The 25,387-nt window shown below is 37.3% G+C and overlaps 2 protein-coding genes across 3 annotated transcripts in view; one reads left to right on the plus strand and one right to left on the minus strand.

Moving 5' to 3' along the window:
* Positions 1 to 20,924, plus strand: LOC112571579 (ubiquitin carboxyl-terminal hydrolase 15-like). 2 transcript variants are annotated; one of them, XM_025250664.1, is made up of 22 exons: positions 1 to 145; positions 3,899 to 4,026; positions 4,514 to 4,626; positions 4,872 to 5,016; positions 5,321 to 5,466; positions 5,783 to 5,838; positions 6,119 to 6,154; positions 6,735 to 6,927; positions 7,235 to 7,408; positions 8,252 to 8,410; positions 9,106 to 9,330; positions 9,575 to 9,658; positions 10,083 to 10,177; positions 10,592 to 10,663; positions 11,084 to 11,203; positions 11,726 to 11,883; positions 13,730 to 13,978; positions 14,265 to 14,335; positions 14,881 to 15,149; positions 15,559 to 15,668; positions 15,993 to 16,081; positions 16,423 to 20,924. In XM_025250664.1, exons 1-22 carry the CDS (start codon positions 15 to 17, stop codon positions 16,603 to 16,605), a joined length of 3,006 nt encoding a protein of 1,001 aa, XP_025106449.1. In that variant the 5' UTR covers positions 1 to 14; the 3' UTR covers positions 16,606 to 20,924. The 2 variants fall into 2 exon arrangements, with proteins under 2 accessions (XP_025106449.1, XP_025106450.1); XM_025250665.1 differs by lacking the exon at positions 6,119 to 6,154.
* LOC112571582 (protein shisa-5-like) overlaps positions 20,253 to 25,387 on the minus strand; it is a 10,209-nt gene continuing 5,074 nt past the window's right edge. Inside the window, exons 3-4 of the mRNA XM_025250669.1 lie at positions 25,093 to 25,238; positions 20,253 to 23,953 (exon numbers count right to left, since the gene is read on the minus strand). Coding sequence (XP_025106454.1) covers positions 23,715 to 23,953; positions 25,093 to 25,238 — 385 coding nt within the window. The 3' untranslated portion in view covers positions 20,253 to 23,714. The remainder of the gene's footprint in view (positions 23,954 to 25,092; positions 25,239 to 25,387) is intronic.

The raw sequence follows: 25,387 nt of genomic DNA on the forward strand, positions 1-25,387 counted from the left end.
GTTCTATCATTGCTATGGAGCAGTATATTCTCGACTTCCGAAAGTGTTCATCCAAAATGGCAGAAGGTGGGCCTCCTGATCTGGAAACCCAGAAAACTGAAATAGGAAATTTGTTGAAAACACAACTTAAAAAAGGTGATACGTGGTAAGTAATTATGAAAAGATTTTGAATTTAGTTAGGTTTATATTTTGACTTTCATTGATGTGTTGTAGACACCAAAGCTATTTCGGAAGTAAACTATATGACTCCAGTGTCGGCGTAGGTGTCAGCACATTTGACCGTTTGTGTCATTTACTGATGTAGGAACTGTTTCATTTAAAATCTCGTATACCAGCTAAGATTTCTTGCTTTCGCGTTTTTTCGTTAAAGAGTTACCAGTTCTCTGTGACGTAGAATTAATACACATTTGTTTGAAACAATTACCGAATCAGTGGGTTGATCACTGATAACGTTCAGTCCATTTAAAAGAAATAGTAGTGTAGACCCAGCAACCTATTTCTAGTTTGAAGCATCTTCGTGATCTGGTTCTGTTTGTTTTGTTAGCTTGTAGTACAGGTTCTTCGGTATTCGCGCCTGCCTTTCAATGTCGGAATCCTTTGCGGCTTGAAAGACAAGCCAGATATGCGACTTCTAGCAACGGGAAGGAGAGAGGTGACTGGGGGGAAATAACCTTTCGCGTGTATGAGAAGATAGAAATTGAAAGTAGTAGGATAGTAAAATGAATATCGTCGTAATAATGGTTAAGACATTATATGTTACCACATAACAACCATGAAGGAGTACAGACACCCATGGGGAAAAAACAATCTATATGAAACAAGACCACCTGTCTTGTTTTGTTATAGTTTCCATTATTAGTACACATGTCAAACTTCATATTTGGATTAAGGATTGCTTTCAACAATTTTACTGACTTACATGAAATCAATAAGCTCCATTTATTTGTATTATTTGTGGACTAATGAAGACATAAGGAGTAGGATTATGTCGTTTTATCAGTATAACAACAAAAACAAGATCAATTCTCTGTGTCTTTCCCCCCAAATGAAAGGTAAAGACTCCTATAGCCTATTGGCTCAGTGTGTTAAGGGTGAGCCCAATCCTCTCCTTTTGCCACTTTTACCTTTCCTGAAATAATCAGCTACCCATACTTCTGGGTTGGCTGGGGAGTTTTCAAGCTACAGGCTCATGCAGTGACCTCCTCCATAGCTGAGCACAGATTCCAGAGCTAATGAGAGACAGAATCAATTAGGTTTATATATTACAGAATACTGTTTCCCCAAATGTGACTAAATAATATTGTGAAATGCACGCTTTTGATCACTTTGAACATTATTACCTTTATTGCTATCTCATGTTCAGGATGTGTAGACTATGCTGGATAGTGCTTTTACCTCCCACTTTACATTTCTGTGATTTTCCAACCATGTGGTTCCACCAGTTTCTGAGCATGATCCTACTCAGTACATTATAATGTTCAGTTTGATTCTTAGCCTGCAACAAAGCATAATGCATGACAATAATGTAACCCAAATCGTAGAACTCATGTCGGAAGTTTGTTGTTTGCAGTAGCTTTGACCAGTGGTGGAAATGCCGATTACCATTAGCCCTATTTGTAAACACTGTGAGCCAGTCATTCTGCAGAAGTTATGTCATGATTGTGTGTGACTAACAGCCATTCATGCTGAACAGGTTTTTCAGTGGGAATTTAGAGCCTAGTTTTTTGCACTCAAGTGTACAGAAGGACAGACCAGAAAACGTAGTATTTTGCATTCCTGAAGCCTAAGCATTTGCACCATACCTTGCATATTGATGTAGTGCGCATTTCCTTTGGGCTTTAGATATGAAGTAGAGGTAAAGTTAACTCAGGGTTAGCTATGATCCTACCTAGGATCCTATAATTGGAAACAGTCACAGACTGAGGTTGGATAATCTACAGACTCCCTCTTGAGTACAGTCAACAGCGATGGTTACAGAGTGCTCGGAAGATTGCCACTAAAATCATGGCCTTCCACAAAGACCATTAAGTGATCTATGCATCAGGGCTGTGAGGTTAAAAGCTGTCAGCATTATCACAAACCCCTCTCACCCACTTCACCATTTCTTAGATGGAAACTGGTCGCCAAAAAGAGTGCTTTTTCCAAGTCCTTTATACCAACTGCAATATCATTCTTGAACAGATCTAATAATGAACTTTGTGTGTGTACCTCTAATAATCATTTCAAGGAGGGGGGTTTGATTGTGGGTGTATTAATTGTATGGGTATGTGTTATGTGTCTGCATTTTGTTTAGTTTCTTATTTGTGAGAGCTCCCATCAAAAGAAAATATTAACAGAAGTAGACAATAAAGATGTATATATAGGAGGTAAAATATAGGAGGTAAAAGATAAAGGGATACAGATAAATCTCTGGTTCATTCCCAGGGAAATTGCTAAGTTGAAGGGAATCTTGATGTAGTTTTGTCTTAAATTGTCTGCACAATGTGTAAAAATGTCTGTCATCTGAGTGGTTTGTGAAAGTGAGACAGGTAACAGATTTTCTACAAGAAAAAAACAAACTGTGGTAACAGAGTCTAGGATGGCAGGGATGATGAAGACCTGATCTCTTTTCACCTCAGCTTTAAAAAAAAGTGCTTTTGGTGAACTGTGAAAATTCTGCTATGAAAGTCTGATACTAATGATCTTGAGTATATTTAATGATGTCATTTTTTTGGGAATATAGTGTGAGGTCCATTCCAAGAAACATTTGAAGGGTATGAAAAGTAGAAAACTGATGGAAGCTGCCTGGTCATGTTTCTCATTTGTGGGCGTACTTGTGCTTTTTTAGGTCTTTACATATGCTTTCATAGCAGAGGGCTTCTGGGTGTGTCTAAATATAGTGTGGGAAGGGGGCTTGTGGATGTAGAAGTTATATTAGAAAGTTAAGGTTTTCAAAAGACCAAAGGTCAGTCTGTTGTTGAACACAGAATACTGTGGACAACATTAATTTAATTTTTATAGATCCACTAGTGTCTGAGCAGGCCAGCAGCATGTGGATTTGTTTTTTAATGCAGTTTGCAGGATAGTATCTCTGTTTTGAGCAATAGCTTTGATTCTTGGAGTGCCAAGTACACGGCCAAGAGTTTTCTTTCACAGATACTGTAAATTCAGTCAACTTGCTTGGAACAAGTTCTAAATGTTGTCAGACAGGTGACACTAAGTAGGGGCTTGCAAAGAGGGACCTATGACACACTGAAGCTTTAGAAATTTTACTGGATTTTGGCCAACAAACGGGAGGAAGTTTGTTTTTTGTTAAATTTATGTTGGTGGTGCTCTGCGTGGTCAAGCTTTGTATTGCCTTCACGACCCCGACTATAAAATAATACATTGGCTGTTGTACTCCATGTTGTCATCTGACAGTTTGAATAAGGGAAATGTCAAATTGAAAATGCTTTGGTACTTAGCATAATATTATTAACATCTTTGCCATTCTTAGTATCATTAAGTTTTCCTTTAACATTTACTTTTATTCATGCTGTGTGTACATTTTTTAAAGCTTTATATTAGGAAATGTATAAGTGAACTGTTGGTATATAATTCTGTTTCTTCTTACTCAAGGGGTGAATCAAAAATAATAAATAAAAAAGAGTCGAGGTTTATTGTGTGATAAACTTTGAGGAACAAAGAAGGGGTCAATATATGTCAAAATAAGAATGGTAACCTTACTATAATAAAAAAAAATCTTCGAAGTCGTTTAAAATGTAAATTATGACTCACTCACGAAGCTTTTAGTGAGAGATATAACAATAAAAAAACATGGAAAAATTATTTCCAGTTAGTGAAGCTGATATAATGTCACAGCAGTTGTGACTTGTCACAAAGTTCTGGCTGATATAAAAGCTTTTATTTTGTCTTTCAGGTATCTTCTAGACATTCGCTGGTTCAAGCAGTGGAAAAAATATGTGGGATATGATTCCTGGGATACTTTAAGTGCTGGAGATGAGGCTGTCAACCCTGGGCCTATTGATAATTCTGTTCTGTTTAAAGGTGTGATGAACATAGAAATTCACTTTTAAAAGAATGTCATACTTATAGGGACCCTATTTTCTACCTATCAGAGAGAAAGAGAGAGTGCATTCAGTGATTTATGTGACTGAATATGCAAAGCATATTTTTAATAGTGTACATATAATAATATTTAAATGCACCAATTAATATAAAAGTTTGATGAGACTGTTTTTGCTAAAATGAGAGAAAGCTTTAGCTTTACTCAACATATTTGCTGTTTGCTACCTGACCTGAAATCATGTAAGAAATAGGTTTCAAGGTATTTAACTAGATATTCTGCTTTTATTCTTCCCTAGAAATGTAGAGAGTTCTTGAGTAAAAAATGTTTCAATAAAAGTCTAGCTGTTGGTTAGCAGCAAATGCTGAGGCCTTATTGAAATTGCCATTTCAATGTGTTTAATGATAATCCTCTTTGAGCTCTGACAGAGTATATTTATTGTGTCTTGAATTTTTTTGTGCTTTTCAGAAGGTAGCTCTAATCAGTTAAAAGAACATTTGGTTGATGAGTTAGACTTTGTTTTGGTGCCTGCTGAAGCATGGAACAAACTGGTGTCTTGGTATGGTCTTGCACCTAATCAGGTATGTACCGGATAATCAGTTGTTTAGTTGAGAGTGCCAGAAAAAAAATTATTTTTTAACAGAAATTGATAGAAAAGCCTTTATTTCTGTTCTCTTTTGTGTTAGATTTATTGGTTGCATTGGCTATGATAAAATGGTATTTCTGTTAATTTTAGTTTGGATTTTGGAGGTGTTAACTTTGTTGCTCTGCCAATCATTTATTTCTGTATAAACTAAAATGATAAATTTGCATTCTGATATTTTAGGAGCCCATTGGTCGCAGTGTGATTGAACAAGGTATGTTTGTGAAACACTGTCGGGTAGAGGTGTACTTGATGGATCTCAAGTTGAGTGAGAATTCCGATATTAACACTCAGGTTACCAAGCAGTTCAGTCGAGCAGCAACTATAGGTGAGTGGAAATCATTGGCATATATAACAGTTAATGGTGTCTAAGTATTTCATCGTGTAAAAAGGGAGATGTATGTAGTTGTACCTAATCGATAAATCTAGTTGAGGGAACAGAACAATGTTTTTGGCATACTTTGTTAAGAGGTATAGCCAAGGAACTGAACATAGAGATTATGAAAGGCTTGTATCATCAACTTTTGGTGATTTCTGTCATTGTTTTCCAAAACTGTGAGAGCATGAAATGATTATAGTGTACTTGTAGAATTTTGACTGTAGACTCCATAATCATCTGGTCTCTATCACAGAGGATGTAGAGAAAGAGATGCGGAAGCTGTTCAATATTGATGAGAGCAAAGAGGTACGGCTCTGGAATCGCTATATGAGCAACACTTATGAACATCTCAGCAAGAAAGACAACACTCTGCAGGACGCTGGCTTATATCAGGGTCAGGTAAGGCACTGTTTGAAAGTTTGTTTCCAATTCATTTGAAGGTGGAGTAAGAGGGGTTATTCTTATTTGGGCCTCCTATAAATTAATAGAATTGGTAAATGGCAAACTGCTTTTATTTTAAACTACTATTACTAGCATGATAATTTTGGATGCAAATGATGTAGCATTATTGTAGATGTCTATTCTGTAAAATCATGAGTGGTGTTTTTTTTATTTATAACAGATATTTTGATAAATAATAAATTCAATGCTGTAAGTTCTTCCATTAGAAAAGAAAGACAACCCATATTATAGGTTTGTGTAAAACATTGTGCAGGTTATCGTGGTTGAACAAAAGAATGAGGATGGCACATGGCCAAGACAGGCAAAGAAGTGAGTGAGATGTTGCTTTTCTTCCCATTCTGAAATATGTGTTTGTGGACATGCATGCACATGTATGAATGCATGTAAGCTGTTTCTTGTTTTCTTTTTTCTTCTCTTTTAATCATAGGAAGTAAAATGGCAATTCTTGTTTATGACAATGGTTAGAATTGTGCATTGAATTAAATAAAAACATAGAAGCACAGCCAGTAGCAAGAATGGTAATGGAGTTAGTGGCCTCAGCTAGTGAGGTTAACCTGCCAGTTAAGGATTACTGTTTCTATGTTTTCAGCACCAGTACATACAGTAGCAATAACTACATGTCCAAGTGAGTACTCCAGTACTTTGTTTCCTTTGGTTCTTCTGTCTTATAATGTATAATATAATCTGTGAAGCTTTTCATTGTGAGCTCTCAACAAATATTAGATGTTTATTTATTGGGAAGATGTGTAGCTTTTGGCAGATGTAAGTTTAATAGTTAAAAACAACTTCAAGACCAAAGAGATCCCATAGTTTTGTTTCATTAATGCGATACGTATCTTTTTATTACTCGATAACTATTTTGCTTTTAAGCAGTTCAAGAAAGGTAACTGAGATAAATCAGTAATTTTTAGAGCATTTTGAGATTAGAAAAGGCAAAGAAAGGTATTTGTGTCTAACAACAACAAAGTTCATGTATTGTTGCATGATCTTAGCAACAATTTCAATTTCGACTATGGAAAATGGTCACCATTTCTTGAAATCAGAATTATTTGTCACTTTATAATGCTGACAACTACATAATCAATGCACAGTTCTTTCCATCAAAAACCTAGAAGAATGGGGGTTTTCAATGACCTGTTTTGTGTGTGCCTCTATGTCCATGTGCATCTGTGTGCGTGTGTGCGTGATGTCTTTTGTCATGGCAGGTCTGGTGGCTACAGTTCAATGAGTAGTAGCAGTTCAAGTAGCATGAGTAACAGCTACAGCAACTACGACAGCAGTTATGGTAGCACCAGCAATAGTTACTACAACAGTTATGACAAAGGTGGTAGCTACAAGCCTGGTCTTTGTGGATTGGCCAACTTGGGCAACACTTGCTTTATGAATTCAGCATTACAGGTGAGAATATTGGTGCAACTTTTTTTTTTCTTCCAGTTTTTCCTTTGTTTCTGAAGAGTAACCCCCAACCTTATCTTCATGTCTTGATCTAACTGTTGAAAATTTTTACATTTTGTTTTAAGGGGTGGGATGGTGATTTGTGATCAGGCAACTGTGTTGTAAACAGTTGTACTGTTTTATACAATAATAGAAAGGTGCTTTTTTTTGCACCAAAGCATGTAACAGTCACAGCAGACAGACCATTTTCTTTTTCATGGCTTATTCATTTTAGTATTGGTTTTGTTTGTGTGTGTGTGCGTGCGTGCAGTGTATGAGCAATGTTCCAGCATTGACGGAGTATATGCTGAGCAATCGATGGGAAGAAGAACTGAACAAAGAAAACCCACTTGGAATGAGGGGGGAAATTGCTGTTTCTTTTGCTGAACTCATCAGAGAAATGTGGTCTGGCACTCGAGCCTATACTATGCCTAGGAATTTTAAGGTTTGTCACTTTCTTTAGCTTTAATGTTTTCATGTATTTCATTGTATGTTGTGTGATGCTCTCTGTTAAGAGCTAGTTTAAGAGCTATGTACTTTCTTATTCATCTTGGCTCAAATTTTTCTCAGAGACCACTTTTTGCTCTAGCAGATTGTGTAAAAAACATTTCTCATCTTTAAATCTAGTTCTCCCTGTTACCTCTCTTTTCTAGGGTGGAGGGGACAGAGCTCTGTGATAATTTTGTCTTATCTGATGTCTTTCTGGTGTTGGATTTGTGATTATTTGTATTTATGACGGGCCTGCCATTACATGTGTGGAATAAGGTGCCTCCTATTGTAAAACAAGTGTACTTGGTGTGTGTGTGTGTTTTTGGGAAAGGTTGGGGACAGAAGTGCAAGCATTTGTGGACTTGCTAAATAGAATTTATAAACTGTCAAACTTTTATTTTCTTACTTTAACCTTTTTTAAAATCACATATTTTCAATTAGTTCAAAGGTATTAACTATCAAAATTTAAACAAAATAAAAAATCAAAAACATTCATTGCTTACTTATCATGGTGTCGTTTTGGTATGTGGTACGTCTCATCCCACCACTTGTTTTAGCAAGTTAGGCGGGAGAATGCTGATTCCAATATGCAATATTTCAGGCTAAACGAGTCATTTTTGGTATTGGTAAAAGGCCTCAATGAAAAAAAAAACTGGCTTGGAAAAAGGAGTTTAGCATCAAAACACATACTTTTGAATAAAACACATGAGTCTTTTGCATTATGTCAAAGTAAACAAAACCATTATTTTCTTGAGCCGAGCTGTTTTTCACTTTCAAGAAATGAAATGTTACATTCCAGATTGCTGTGGGCCGATTTGCTCCTCAGTTCTCAGGATATCAGCAGCAGGACTCGCAGGAGTTGATGGCATTTCTTCTGGATGGTCTACACGAAGACTTAAACCGAATCCGCAAAAAACCTTACATTGAACTAAAGGATGCTTCAGGTCGAGATGATGCAGTATGTTCTTATTTGTTATTGATGTTTGGGTTTCTTCTTTCGTTGTCATTTAAGTCAAGGAAAGTCATTTGTCGAGAAAGGATTCAATTTTTAAATTCAGCATTTATTTTTTCACTTTCTATTTGCTGTGTGCAAATTAAAAAAACAAAACAAAACACCATACATATCTGTAGGGCATGAAGTTTGCAACCAGATAAACCAGATGGGGTGCTGCTGCATTGTGTTAAGTGGAGAAAGAAAAGGCAATGAGAAAGAGGAGATGGTTGCCACTCAGAAAAGTTGCCTCTGACATAACATTTCACTTCTCAGTGACTGAAACTTTTCTGGGACAACCATTACCTCCTGTACCTTTTTGCTAGTTTTGCTACTAACCATGTTTCCATAACCAGTTGCACTAATTTAGGATCTTAAAAGTATGTGCAACAAACATCCTCCCCCCCCCCCTCCGAGAATATTTTCAGTAATTGTAATTTCAGAATGGGGGTTATGTGGACAAGATTTTAAGTATGCCAAGTTCAGTTATCCATTGTAGGGAAAGAATGCTCCTCCAGATGTTCCTCATTTCCTCCTCTTTTCTTCCCTCCGTGAGTCTTGTGAAGTCCTTGAATTATTTTTTAAAAGTTTGACAGAATTATTTGTCGGCTGGTCAGCTGATATCGTCTTTCTCGGCCTCACAGTTTAATCTTCTTTTGAAGGTGGTTGCAAGAGAAGCTTGGGAAAACTACAAAAAACGCAATGACTCCATCATTGTGGACATCTTTCATGGACTTTTGAAGTCCACTGTCCAATGTCCAGACTGCCAGAAGATCTCTGTGACCTTTGACCCCTTTTGCTACCTATCGTTGCCTATGCCAATCAAGAAGGAGCGGCAGATGGAGGTGTTTTATCAGGCTTTGTCGCCATCAGCAAAACCTGTACAGGTATGATAAATGATAATGACAGTGCATAGGGTATTTGTATGGCTTTTACTTTTAACGTGAACGTGTGCATGAATTTATTTCCAAATCTGTGTTTGATTGTTCCCAGTGTATGATGAAAACTGTTTTCAAAAGCGAATTATCTTTTAGAAGTATAAGAAGGGTTTATATGTAGTGTTGGTAGGCTGTTTAAAGTTACGTAGCACTCTTGACTTAAACTACAATGCACAATTTGCTTTGTTGGCAGTTTAAGCTGACTGTTCCGAAAGCTGGCTGTGTGTTGGACCTGTGTAAGGCTCTGTCAGCGTATGTTGAGATTCCTCCTGAAAGGGTATGACCAGAAGTCACGTGTTAAAACTGACATTTTAAAATAGATTGGGCAGGGGTTGATTCAACTTCCAGTGTTGTAATGATATAATATTACATAGGACATTATGGTCATAATAATGTTGATTTGACTCTGGGGCTGATATGGCTGGGCAACATGGTGTGATAGTGGCCAGAACCCTGTTTATTGTTGTCTCTTTGTTTACCAGTGCACTTTGGCTGTTCATGAACTTTTTTGTAGAAGTCAAACGTGTATCAAAACAAATTTATGTTTAAATACATATAGTTCACTTTGGAGACAGCATCCTACTAGGAAGGTTTTATTCTACATGTTTCTTAAACTATTAAATTATATGTGCTTGCTTCTATGGATGTGTTACTCCAATTAGAACTTGCTTTTGATTATAGTATTTCCCTTCCTTTCACAGATGGTCGTGACAGATGTCTACAACCACAGGTTTCACAAGATTTTTGCAAATGATGAAGGCCTCAGCCACATCTTGGATCGAGATGACATATTTATGTAAGTACTATTTATTTGTAAGCAGTTTTGTCCCTTGCATTAACAGAACCTTCATGTGAAGCTTGATGTATGCAGCTACTATTGGTGGGGAGGCGGGCTACCACCATAATTGTTCTCTGCTGTCCTTTTTGTGACTATTAATGTCTCATGTTCAGATCTTTTGCAAATGGTTGATGAGGTTGATGCTCAACAATTTTAGCAGCATTCATTTAGATGAGGTGTGCCTTGTATTTAACCTCCTTGTCATATGGGGAAATACAACAAGCAGTGCATTGTCAGAATAACAAATAAAAAAAATATTTTTATTTGGCAGGAAGATGAATCCTATTACTTGTGTCTATAACCCTGTTAAAAAAAAAATTGTGCACACCTTTGTCCAGAAATACGTTGTAGGTAACTGCTTTTCACCCACAGATACGAGGTGCCAGCAAGTGTTACAGAAGGGGCTGATTACCAGTATGTCCCTGTATATTTTAGAGAACTCAAGTAAGTATTGATATCGATTGAAATTGCTTTAGTTGTAGGATATAAAGTTGCAAAAGATGACTTTTCATGAAAAAGGAGGACTGTCTATGACTAAGGCATAGTAATTACTAAGTGCAACAATGTGAGGAAAACATTGTGTATTATATACATGAGAAGACACATTATGCATAGATTTATGTTGCTTGGATATGTAGAATTTGCTAGACCTCTTTACTCTGTATTAGGAAATATAGTAGTAACTCATAAGCTATGGTAAGAGAAGGTAAGGATTTGTAAGTATGAAATAATAATTGGAACTATTAAGCTAATGCTTGTCTATATAAATATATAATATACTTTTAAGTTTTAGAATAACTCACATGTTAGCAGATTATTTGAAAGTATCATGCTTGTCACTTGGTATGGTGTAACTGTGTGTAGGCGACGGTCACATTCAAACTACACAACTTCAAACCAGCTGTTTGGACAGCCCATGCTAGTTGCTGTGCCCCATAACTGTACTTATGAAAAGCTGTACAGTCTTTTGTTGGAACGCATGTCGTAAGTAGCTCATTTTCGCTTTCTGTCGTTACTAATATGACATGATGATGGCTTGAGACTTACATTTGTGTAGATACTATATATTAAGTCAAAGTATCCCTCTTAATAAGCTGCATTTAGAGATTATCAAAGAAGACTGCTTGTCTTTTATTTGGGTTAATATGTTTTTTTTTTCCTCACATCTATGGATGTGGCTGTCATTACCGGGGACTATGTCTAGATGGGACGAGGGTTAGAGGAGCAAAATGGAGGAGTTGGGTTAGAAGCTGGAAGAGTAAGGGATATGTTAATCATACCAACTGATACTGACTAAGGAACTGTGATTTTATGAGGAACCTGGACAATTGATGTGTTTAAGCACTGTTATGGTTTGGAACCAAGGTGCTAGGGTGAACCAGGGATCTTAGTTGTTGTGTATAGTTAATATGCACATAGTTTCCTGGTTCCTGTCATGTGCGGACTGCATGCTTGTGTGTGCATGCCTACATGTTCATAGATATGTGCATACATATGCGTTGGCAGGCGGTTTGTGCGGCTACCTCTGCCTGGAGACCTGTGGTGGAAAGAAGAGAACAAAGAGGAAGAAGAAGAGAACATTGTTGAGGACAGTGTACAGGAAGATCAGTGGCAGTCTCAACCCTCTCATTCAGCAGATGACGACAATGGTAACAGCAGTGGTGGTAAGTGCCATGGTGGTCAGTGCGGAATCAACCATTTGTCATTAATATCTATGTCTCACCTAACAGATAGCTCTGTGGTGTTAATTTTTTTTGTCTGTGATCTGTTCTGGTTTTATCATTATCAGCTTGGGGATCGAAATCCTCCTTTAGTTCCTCTATGTGTTGAATTATCTGTGGCTCTCCCTTTTTCTATTTTGAATGGACAGATGAGATCCAATTTTTCAGTGAATAAATGGTCTCATTACCCTGCTGCTCTCTTTGCAGTTCATGATTTGTAGCATTCACTTCAACAATTGTTGTACCTTCAAATAGCACATTTTGTAAGCACTTGTTTTAATGATTTAATGTTGTAATCCTGTTTCAACTTCTTTGCTTGGATGCCTTGATGAAACAATTGAATTATAAACAATTATCTTTAGATCTCCCATGTTAGCCTTAATTGGGGTGATCTCCCCTTTTCTCACAGGTGAAGATGAGTTTCTTGTACATCTTATTCTTCATGCTGCTCACCACCTGGAATTCTTTCTAAAATAAACTGGCTATCACCGCATTATGTGCTGTTGTGTCACATAACCACCCCATTTTTAAGTTTCGATTAAAAAAAAATTTTTTTTTTAATTGAGCTGCAACTTGCTGGAGGAAGGCCATACATAAATGCATTTAAAATTATAAGATTAAGATTATTGATTGGCTTGTTAAAGACCAGCCTGAACAGTTTGCATTTTTTTCAGATATCAGTAGATATAGGCGATATAAAACTAACATGTAAATTTCAGCCTCTAAAACCCATCCATTCATTATCTGCTACTTGTGATCAATGAGCACCGATTAGTCTACTACGTCACTCATTCGCAACATTGCCTGACAATGATGTAGCACACTGTTAGTTGCGATCATTGATAACAGGTGCGAATAACGTACTTTGCTAGTGGATTATTAACAGATGGGTTTTGGAAGCTGAAATTGACAGGTAAGGTTTATTTCATCTATATCTACCGATATCTCCAAAAAACGCAACCATTCAGGTTGGTCTTTAACATACCAAATCTTGTTCTTTTGCAATATACACCATTTAAGGTACTAGCAGTTTTGATTTTGACATATCTAGAATTGAAAAAAAAAGTTATATTATTTGCAGCTCAGCAGGAAAAAATGTAATTATCTGACTGAAAATTTAAGCTAATCACAGTCTCAATTAATTTTTATGTTGGAGTTTTAAAGTTGAAAATTATAATGAGTTGAATGACCAATGACCCAAAGAACAAGAAGTCTCTTTCAAAATGTACTTACATTTTTTTTATAGTATTTCTGCAGAAATTCATATTTTATTTTAAAATGCATTTAATACTTTTCAGCATGTGACTTTTGCAAAAGAAAAAGAAAACCCATCTTAATAGAGCACAAACTGTTTGTCACGTCATATTGCAGAGGTTGTCATAATTGAGATATTTATAAAGCATAATACATAAGTGACAAAGTTTTGGGTCATATATATATATGAGAGGGTCATGATATGGAAGGTTTTAATGAGGAGGTTTTATGGTATCACATTAGTAGAATCTGTACTAACTATATTAGCACAGTAGTACTGAGATCATAGGTGCTCTTGCAATTAAAGAAAAAACATTTGAAAATTTGATTTCAGTGAATGGGTTGTCAGTTTCTCTACACCCATGAACTGTTCTATTAAAACTCCTCACACTGATCATTGTGAGACTAATTGTTGGTAAAGTCAACACACACATTTAGTGTTGGTTGGCCCTGGCCTCTCCCACCCCCTGAATAGACCAACGTGATCCGAGTTTAAGCTTGTAAAACAAAACATTCTTTTGTGTTGCACGTCAAGATGTCAAGATGGAGACAGATCGTGCCGGAGGAGACAATGAAAACAAAGATGGAGAAGCATCCACATCAACCAGCAGCCGCAAGCAGTGCAGTGGGGTGCGCATGAACTGGGAGACAGATGACCGAGAGTCAGAGAGCAAGGCGGAACAAGAATCCCCTCCTATCTTCACCCTGACTGCTGTCAATTCCTATGGAAGTGCTGACTCGGGTGTCCGTCTAGAGAACAATGGCAAACCCCTCAAACTTACAAGTCAGTGCTTTTTAAGAATATTGTTTAAAATGTTTATGAAGAGTCTTTTCTTTCATGATTACCTAAAACAAACATTTCTAGTTTGGGATTTAAATTGTTTCATTTGGCTGATAATGAACATTACTGTGATAATTAAATTGCAAGAGAGATTAAGTGATCACTTTATATGCACACTGGTATAAATACCAGAGTAGCTATTTAATATTATCATTTTTAATGCTACTATGAACTATAGTCCATATTATAAACATCATCTATGTTTCTACTATATGTGGATCATTTTCAGATCGTTCTTACATAGCTGTAGACTGGACTCCTCTTTCAAAAGAAAAATTCTATGATGAGAAGCTGGCTGAGGCAAGATATTTTTCTTGAAACTATTTTGTATGATTGCTAGTAAATCACAAAATTTGTCTTTGGTGGCTGCCTCTCACATCCTGAGAGTTGTTGGTTCATTGTTGGGTTTTTTGGTGATGACTTGGCAGCTGCTAGTCCTGCCTTATAAAACAAGTGTCCCATTTTGAGAGCATCCTATTCCTCGAATTGGGAACAAATCTTTTCAAACAAATGACATCCAACAAAGCCAGCTTCGTGACTCATTCCAAATTCCACTTCATCTAAATTGTGTATCTAAAGAGTTGAATGCAAAAATATTTTGTGAATGAATTGGTCCCCAGTGGCGAAAGTTGGTTAATGGAGCACAAAAGTTAATTATTTAAGTGAACTATATATCAGGCTATTGAAATATTTATTATCAAGGAAACAATATTTTATATCAATGTCTATTTTAAATATACAGCAAGTAGCAGCCGAAAAAAAATATAAAATGCTTTACTTCTGTTGATTGCAATGAAGCTTCTTGGGAAAGCAGGATATAAGAGGATGTTTGTTGTAATTGGCAGGACATGGAGCAGCACGACAGCATGCGTTTTCGTACCTCCCAGAAACGCCCTGTGCTTCAGCTGGATGACTGCCTGCGACTGTTCACCGAGGCTGAGAAGCTGAGTGAGCAAGATCCGTGGTATTGTCCACAGTGCCGCAAGCACCAGCAGGCCACTAAAAAATTTGACCTTTGGTCTTTTCCCCAGTACCTCATCATACATCTAAAGCGCTTCTCATACAATAGATACTGGAGAGATAAGATTGATGCTTTGGTGGAATTCCCAACACAGTGAGTGTTAGGTGTTTTTTCCTCATCTACCCACAGGCTAATTATTTTTAATTATTAGACTAAAAACTCTCAGAACCTTATTAGCTCATGGTAATGGTAACATGTTGGCTTAGCTCTTGCCAGACTCATCTCAAGAATAGACTTTCCACAGAACCATTTATAATTAAAGTTTTCCAAGTGTTCATAAATGAAGATATAACAGTTGCATATACTGCAAATTTTATTCTTTAGCAGTTCAGTAAAATTTATAAACATCAAGTATCTTAGTTTAGAGGTAGTGGTAGTTTTCAGGACATTGATTTTATGCTGTTTCTCGTGTAAAATGACTGCTGAGATTTTTTTAAAGGCCTTAAACTGGATCATGAGAGGTAATGTTTATGTAACTCTACATGTCTTGTCATTGATGCAGAGGTCTGGACCTGCGAAAATACATTATCAACCCAGAAGCCAGAGATGTCAACAACGTGTATGACCTAATAGCAGTCACAAACCACTATGGTGGTCTGGGTGGTGGACATTGTGAGTTTTTCCTTTGTGATGCTTCTGTCTTGTAGTTTAAAAACTATGTAGCTCTGTTTATTCTTTGGTGTTTCTCTTGTTTAAAATGTCTAGTTCTTTTTAGGCTGTGGTACTGCCAGACCTGTTGACCAGAAGCCTTTGGTTTTCAAAGAAAGTGTTTGGTTTTGATGGATCTATTTAATGTGCTCATGCAGTTCTTATTGGGTTTTATTTATTTTATTTTTTTTTGGTGAAAATCATGAATGAATCTCAAGGTAACTCCTTCAGAGCAAGAAATTTGCTGAGACTTAACACTGTAGTATAGTGTTGGATTTTTTCCAACAGACACGGCCTTTGCACAGAACAAAGATGACAAGGAGTGGTACTACTTTGATGATTCCAGTGTTTCTAGCTCTTCAGAAGAATCAGTGGTGGTGAGTACTGCAGGTCACACCTAATCATCCTGGGTGGATGGATTGGATTTATTTTTCATTATTGCCAGAACCACCATGGTTAGTTAACCTGTTAAATAATGTTCTCTGTGCTATATCTCACCCCATACCCTGGCTTGCATGAAAGAGCCCATCAACAAGCACTTTATACAAAACTTAACAGAATGATTAAACGGAAGCTTAGTGCTTATAAGTGCTTCGGACCAACATTTGGGGGTAAAGGCAGTAGCAGTATTGGAGAGAGGGGTAAAATGGCTGTTAAGGGAATACACTTTGTTAGCTATGTATCAGGGCTTCGTCATTGTAGCATATTTCTTCTGCAGACTAAGGCAGCTTATGTGCTGGTGTATCAAAGAAGAGGACCAGATGGGGTGCCCCGCCATGTGCCCAACAAATCTCGCCCACCACCCTCTGCTACCACCACCAGCATCACTGCAGCCTCCACCACAGATGGAGATACTACTGTCAATGGTTATAACTCGGACGATGAGATGGATACAAACTGACGACCGTACAAACTAAGTGATATTATGTGTGAATGCAGTCGAGACAGTGGACTTCAGACATTGCTGCACATCAGAAAGAACAGCTTGGTGAAAGATGAGAAAGTTAAACCTGATCGCCCAAAGTTCCTTCCATGAGCACTTGCTGCAGAAAAGACTAGCAGAAGGAAATGGCCTGATTTGCGTAACTTGAGGGGAATTCTCTGTGCATGAGTTTGTATGTTCTTACAATCAGTGAGCTGTATGTGATGGTTGAAAGTAACCGAATGAAAGGGACTATTTCTTTAAATATGTGATTTCCATGGAGCTCTGGAGGTAATGCTGAAGACTAGACTGGAAGTTTTGGCATTCTTGTCAAAATGAAAGTCTTACACACAAAACCTCACATGGCTGGGCCGTAGACAAGAGACTATATTAGAAAAGAACAGCATATGCCATACACCATTAGGAACATGGTCACCAAGACACCTAAATTGCTCTTGGATGCTACTATATACTTTCTGTATGCTCCGGTGTGATTTGTAATTTTTTGTTTCGACAACGGCCACAGAGGAGGGTCAGATTGGTTCATGTTGGCACATGAACATATTCATGTAGAATAAAGTCTTTTTTGACTTTGCTTTTGTGAAATAAATTTATGGATGTCTGATTCTGAATCCATGCTTTGCCCATCTCTTTCTTCATGTGGTCTGCTCTATTAACAGTTACAAAACTGATGGACTCATCTGTCAAGCAAAACAAGGTGTAGACATTCTTTTTCCACAGTAAATATGTGCCTATAGTCTTTGCTCTTGGTTGCTGCCTGCATCTGCATGGCTTAGTTTGATGGATGAGAGTATTGGCATATTTTGCATACCTCCTGCTGATCGTTCCTATGTTGTCGGACATCCTCATGCCCCAAACACCGTGAACAGCAAATGTAAGTAGGATACAAACATTCAAACCCTGCACTTCCTATGTTTGGTCCAGCACATATTGCCTCTCTTGAGTGTTGGCTTCCATTGAAGATCCATCCTGCGTGAGATAGAATGCAGTCATCCTGACACTCTTATCTCTGGCATTATCAAGGTCCGGGTTCTGCTGTCAGTAGAGCTGGTGCAAGTGAGGTTTTTTTTTGTTTGTTTTCAGAGCACTTTATTGACATCAAGGAGGCCATAGGGTAAAATGATGGGAGCTAGCAAAAGCGGTGCTTGTGTGCTTGTATGTTGAAAGTTATTCTCAGTGTGGTGTTGTGAAACCTGGATTTCAATGAAATCAAAAGATTCCGATCTTGTGTGTAGTTCTAAATTTGTCATGCTTATGCATGCTATTAACACCATAACTGTGAATGTACACACATAACATCTACTACTGCTTCTTGGTAAAATCTTACCCCAGATCTCTTCTGTAAAGTTGTGTATTTGTAGAAAAATGCATCCCTAGATATACAATACAATGCCTGTTCTTTGGCTGTTGACGTCTTCTTTCCATGTCTTCAGGATTAAGTTATTTTACTGTCCGCTGTACATGGACTACTGCAAGTGCACTCTTGATAATTATTTTCCTGGATTTCTTTATTATTATTTTTTTATTTGATGCTAATCAGCTGAAACTGGCATTTATGCACTCAAAACATAGACATGCAGGCACTCACACAGAGGTTGTGAAGACATCGATTTTGAAAAGTACACCAACATTCTTGAGCAGTTTGTGTTTGCATTGTCCATGAATGATTATAGACTGAGATAGTTAAGGAGCAATAAACTGCGCACCAATGCTTGCTGCAGTGGGATTATATATACAGCTTATTTTGAGTGTTTTATGAGACTTATTGCATGCTTCAGATTTTAAATCCCTGGTTCTTTATGATGCCAGCCTAGACAACTTGAGCAGTATGCTTGAAAAGAAGTGCCCCAAGTGATGTCTCAGGCAAAAGAAGTGGTTAAACAGCCTTGTGTATTTTTGATGAAGAATCATCTACTTACCATAAAACCACCAATGCTTATTTGTGCCACACATGCAGTCTCTTAACAATACTTTGCACCCATCTTGAAAATACATACTTATTCTGTGTCAGAGATGGCTGTTGCTGTGATAAATCTGTAGCTATCTGCCTGTTAATCTAGTTTCCTGGAAGATTTCAACAGCATTTTGTTCCCAATAATTGTCTACAATTGTATCGTATGCCTCCATAACATCTAATCGAGCATGTTTTTTTCCCAATCAGATCATTGCAATAAGCAACCACAACTGCTTGTCTTCTCTGCATCTCACAATCTACAAAGCCTACATTATACAAAGCCTACATTCTCTGTTATGCATCACACAAGCAACTCCTGCTTCCTCTGCAGCTATTCATGCTGAGCTTAAGGTGCAGCAGGCATGGGGTCTGACAGTAAAATGGTGTTCATGAAAACACTGGAGCATCTTGAAGAACTTTTCAAAACAATTCAGGGAACATGTATTCTTCGGTTCCAGAATCTTTTGTGTGGTGATGTCACGAACAAAATTAGTAAAACACTGTTCTGTTGTGCTGTGTCAGTTCCCAAGTCAATCTGCATGTTGGGTGTCTACATCTCTATGATCCAGGTTTCCTTGACTGGTTCACACCAAACAGTCATTAGTGAAAATGGAAAGTCTTTCATAGCAATGTGATAAGATCTTAAAACTGAATTGTTCCATTTTTAAAAAAACCTATTAGGGTGCAGCTTTCATTCCATGACCCTTCCCATTGTTATTATTCAAAAAATAGCTTGGCTTTAATTTTTGAAGCCATTTTATGAAACAGGTTAAAATGTAGCACTGCTAGTCTTGTAAAACTTGCTTTCTGTTGACATTGATCTACGCTTTGACAGATCAGTCGTTTGCACTTACATAAACAGCATGTCAGAATGAGGCCTTCATAAAATATGAAGATCATGAATGGTCTTTGCAGTGGGATGATTTATTAAATGTTTGTCTGTTTGCTATTTCGTGGAGAATGTGGATGGAACACCAATCTAGAGGACACGCACAGAGAACTAGCCGCGTGCATGCTGGTGTTTGAATATGCTTGTGAGCATGTGACATGCACAAATTGTCTGGCGAATTGTGTTAAAAGAGTGGGTGTGTAATTTTGTTACATCTGGGGCTGTAGCTATGAACCAGAGGTAACGCTACCTTGGTGGTGGTAGTGCTCCAAAACACAGCTATGAACCTTGCTATATCTAAAGGTTCTCATCTTTCATGCAATCTGTATTCACAGTCCCTGAGGATGTAGTTGCAAAGTGGGATTGATGCGGACTTGGAAACAGCTACGTGCATCTGGTCCATAGTCACAGCCCCTGCAAGGCAGCGATATAACCTTAGTTCCAGAGATGTTTACACTTGCTTATTCTGTTGTCTGCTCTATAAAGTAATGATTCACTCCCAAGTGCAGTTGTGTGTATTTAATGCATGTGTGTGAATGCATTACCATAAAATATTTTGTAAAAATCTTAGTCTACACACGTGCTGGGACTGGATTGATACGGTGCATACCTTGCAAGGTTTTTTAACAAGCATGCCTTGCAAGGTTTTTTACAAATTAGCATGTAAAAATTGAGAGGAAGTTTGGAAGTAACACTTTTATTCCTAGCTGGGTGTGTGCATGTATACACATGCATGCCAAGTATGCACTTCAAACACTCGTGACAAATAACAAAATATTTATTTTAAATGCACAAAGGAACCATAAAGTGTTGGCAAGATGTACAGCGAATCATTTTTTTTTTACAGGTTTCTTATAACTATCTGAATGAATAGTAGCAATTACAATGTTCATTAAAGCAAAATCTTGTATCTTACGAAGAAAGAGGAATTAATATGCACCAGTTGGATACAATCATTCATTGTGTATTTGGTGTGCATGGCTTCATGCAGTGCATTAAAAATTATAGAATAATGAAAGAATATGCCCAAGATATTTTAATAAATTTTGCCTCGACTTTTCTTAAAATGTAATATTCCAAGTGTGAACAATACAAAAATTTGCCCATGATTCAGAAACCCTTGTGAATTAAATTTACAATGGAAAAGTCTCAATAAATCAGGTGACCAAATAGGTGCATTAGATTTAAAATGTCAATACTGCACCATAATAAATTTTAACTACATACTCGTAATGCAGTTTCGTAAAGAAATGTCATGGAAAAGCAATAATAATAATGGACCTTGGTATGTTGGCACAAAAGTAATTAATAACTTACATGAAAAAAATGAAGAAAAATTGACTGCTGGTTTCACACTTTTTACAACTAACCAGTAATAATTCACAGCTTCACCTTGCTGAACAGCTGTAAAAATAGTCAAGGATTTAAAAAAAAAACTGAAGGAGGTTAAAGGAATAGCTGGAAAAGTTTATCCAGACTACTCACCTCCTCTGTTCCACAGAAAATGACTGTTTTTCTTCATTTTGTTTTCAGTATGAAACTGACTACTCATTCAAGACTAATTAAAGGACACAGGACCTACAAACCAATTATTTGTGTATAATACTCATAAACTGCTTAAAAAGAGTGCAATTTACCAAACCAAAAAAAAACACCCCACTTTATAAAATCTCAACAATTAAGTCGTTTGACTCGATCTTAGAAAAATGAAACAAGTTCTGACAATAAGATCACTATATTCCAACCAACTACACATGCATGTCTGTTCATGACACAGATACAAAGTGCAAGATGCATGTACCCTATGTAAAAGTGCACGTACCCTATGAAAAAGATGAGGTAATTACCCAAACATAAGCTTTAGATAATAAAGTATATATGATGAAAAAAGATATTTCCAGAAAGTATAAACATTTTTCAAACAAACCCTTTCACACATTAAAGACGCTATGTTTTTGTGAGTGGAAATTGAATAACATACAAGTGATGTACACATCCATTATGCAGCCACACTGCACCTATTCCACATCTACAGCTTATATAAATCAGTGTGTACTTGTGATCATGTTTGTTACATCTCTGATCACATCCACATTAGTCCAGCAGGAATAATTTATTACACTTATTATAATTTGTAATTAAAATCTTATAGCAGTAATAAAATACTTGGCAGGAATATTAGGTTGGACTGCAGGATGGAACAGTGCGCACTGTTATTATTTTATTTCTACTTATTTTTCTAAGAAGTTACTGCTAGCTCCAGATGAAACAATGAAATTTGACCTACATCTTTTAGGATAATCAACAGCACAGTCTGAGCATGCATCCTGTGGAGGGAGGAGGTAGGTGGTAAAAGGAGGATGGGGTAGGAGGGGGGAAATTGGTGTTTTGCAAGCAAACTGAGACTATACCACTGCAATGCAGCCAGCCCTATAAACAGATGTCACATGAAGAGAAAGAACAGCATGACCAAGGCAAGATCTGAACCCAGGATAGCCAACCTTCATTGCATTGGTGACTGGAGCTAATTGTGCCACTAGAATGCCCGGATAGGGTGAGGGAATCAAGTGACAGACAAAGTAAAGCAGACACAGAGAGAAGAGACAAAGAAGTGCAGACAGAGAAGTGACAGACAAAGAATAGAGAGAAGTGACAAAGTAGAATAGAGAGAGAAGTGACAAAGTAGCAGAGACAGAGAGAGAGAAGTGGCACACACAGTAGCGCAGAGAGAGAGGAGCAATAGGGTGACTGACAACATAATTGTTATCTCCCACTGGAAGCGTGCTAAATATGAGATGTCTGCTCACTAATTTTCACTGTCACTAATTTTCACTGTCAGAGGTTGAGAGCTAACAATAAAATCAAAGAGGGGAGAATCAGTAGCAAAAAACAACCCTAGTGAGTAGCTTGGTATCTCCAGCTAATAGTTTTCATAACTATAAAGAGTGATGCCCACTGTTGCTATAGACATGTTGAGGTTGCTGGAAGGAATGGTGGAAGGAGAGAAATTCAATACAGTATTATACATTCTCTGTACAGACAAAACAGAATACATTTTATAAATAAAACACTTATCTCCTTAATTTTCTATGTACATCTGCATTTGTGATCTTACTTTTCAACAGTCCACTAGGTCACCTCAAACTTTGAGCATAGGCAAACGGTGAAAAATTAAGGGCCAAATGTGAAAGCAGACTTATCTTTAGGTCTGTGTTTTAAAATACATATAATAAAGAAATAGAATAACGAAAATAAACACATGAAAGGAGAAACAAGACCAAGACTGAATGCATGACATTCTGGAATACTAACTTAAGCAAACAGACCAGACCAACTGATATTGGATCTTTTAAGAATTTGCTTAAAAAAAAAAGTGCCAATAAAAAAACGTGTCAGATGCCTCATTGCAAGTCTCTTTAAGCACTGAACATATGGCTGGAATTGTAACTGAATCAATAAAAAAATCCTATATATTCAAAACCTGGAAAAAAATGAGTCATCTAACTCATTACCAAGAAATCACACATATAAAGCCATAGAAATATGTTCCTCAGAAAAACTTACCCATTTGAAAACTGAGACAGAAGACTGCTCAAAGCAACACAAGTGGGTCAAAATGCCAATCTTCTAAAATGTCTAATTATCTGACATGTTTCAAAGCTTGCTAATAATACAGCAAATTTTTATTTATATGTACTCCAAAAGCAATGAAGTACCACAACAGCTACTGGACCTCATTTCTTAATGCCTTTTTAAGAACTTGAGTTTTGAAAATTTAACCAGTAGTTGGAAGAGCTTTGTGAGTAGGTGAAAAATGAACATAAAATTTTATTCATGAAAATGCTTTTGAAATGAAATATGAAATTTATTTTCATCACGCCAACTCCATGCTCTTAAAGCACAGCTTCTATACAAATTTTTTACCCCCCACTGGCCCCCAGGGACCCACATCAAGTAAATATAAAATGCTTCATTCTACTAAGAACAAAGAGGAAAATAAAAGCACATCACTTCTGAGAAGAAAAGGATCATATCAATTTCAGCAGATTTGTTATGTCATCAAAGTGCAAAGTTCAGAAGACACTAGCTGGAATCATGAATGGACATAACAAGATTGTTCTACTCTAGGTTTTCTTACCCAAACCAAGAAAACTTACATGACTAAATTCTGATCATTCTAATTTCAAACAAAAGTTTTTGCAGTCAAAAGTCAAAAAAATTTCCCTATTCTTTGTAACCCTGGTACTGAGAAACTGCTTCATATGGTGGAGGATTGGGTGGTTGTGGCATAGGGTATGGCTGAGCTGGTGGTGCGTAGGGTGGAGCAGACGGTCCATATTGCTGCACAGGTGGTGGATAGGGCTGGGGGTAAACTCCTGGAGGGTATTGTGGAGGACCATAGGCAGCAGCACCATAAGTCTGGGGTGGATAAATGGGGCCTGCTGTCATGGTTGTCTGTCCACCTTGACAAAAGACAGATCACATCACATGCAAATAGAATCACTTTTAAAGTGACTAATTTCACTGAAAGACCTTTCAGCATGTTTCAATAACTGATATGTCATGTATTGTAAAGATGTTCACATGCAGATTTAAAAAAAAAACAAAAACACTGTCACAACTACTCAGTCTGATGTACAAGCTCTTTCACTTTGTAATAAAAACGCAAAGAACAGACTGTCAGGGTTTTCCCACCTGGCACAGCACACAGATAATAAACAATAAGTAAACAAAACTTAAATTCACTGTGAGTATTGGCACATATATACTCAAGATACTAATCCTAACAGTTGGCACAAAACTTAAATGCATATTAAAGGTTCATGATCATTGAGTCATGCTCCTGGGCAATTCAAGACTGTCAAATTTGATTATCTTCTCTCTCATGGATTCCTACACTTCTATGCCCATCTTCAGTCCCTCATAGACTAGGAGCACAGACAAGGTTACAGGTACACTCTTTTTTTATCAAGTGTGCCCCTGACCTAAGAATTTGCTTGTGATAGAAGGACACTACTTTCCCTGGGGTGGAGGCTCTATGTCTCTATTTTAACATGTAAGCCTGTCAATCAACAGTGCTGCCATCTCAACAGTTGCAGTAAGGTAAATCTCTCATGCTTCCAACAGCGCGGCATCAGTCTATCTGGTTAGCCCATTGCTCTGTCTTGGACATGCTCTTACTCCTCTCGCATCTTAGTGGTTTGCCCCTTTGTCTCAACAGAGGATCTGGCATAGACATTTGCTTATCTAGAAATCTGACCACAAAGCTGTGAGCAGCACTATTAAAAATACTTACCCTTGCCAAGCTGACATCAGGGTAAGCATAACTTGGACTGCATGGGAACCTTAAAAACTACCTGCACACTATTCTTTGCACCCGTGTATTTCCTAGGCTGAGCAACATTACTTGGACTGTGCACGTGGACTTAAAACAGCTACTAGTGTGCTATTCTATGTGTCGGAATTATTTCCCTAAGAAGAATCAACTATATATCTTACTTGGCAGTAAACACAAATATATATATATATCATACACATAATATGTCTCATTGTCTCTCTCTCTCTCTCACACACACGTTCACCATGTTTAAGTGTAACATACTCTGAACGACGGTTGTTGTCACTGTTGAATTAGCGTTGATCACCCTTCCTATTACTCCTCGACGGCGGCGTATACAGCAAACAACAGCGATGATCACTGATACTACCAGTATGCCAAGCACTATCATCCCAGCAATGAGTCCAACACTGCACACAAAGTGATCAGGGTTACAGGCACATCTCATCACACCTGAAAAACTGGTCAGGCCATGCCACCTTACCAAGATTACGATTTGAACCACACCCAACTCTGATTATAATTCCATTTTACACCTGAAAGAATGCCTCGTCTCAGC

This window comes from Pomacea canaliculata, linkage group LG9 (assembly GCF_003073045.1).
Source record: "Pomacea canaliculata isolate SZHN2017 linkage group LG9, ASM307304v1, whole genome shotgun sequence".
Taxonomy (NCBI): Eukaryota; Metazoa; Mollusca; class Gastropoda; order Architaenioglossa; family Ampullariidae; genus Pomacea; species Pomacea canaliculata.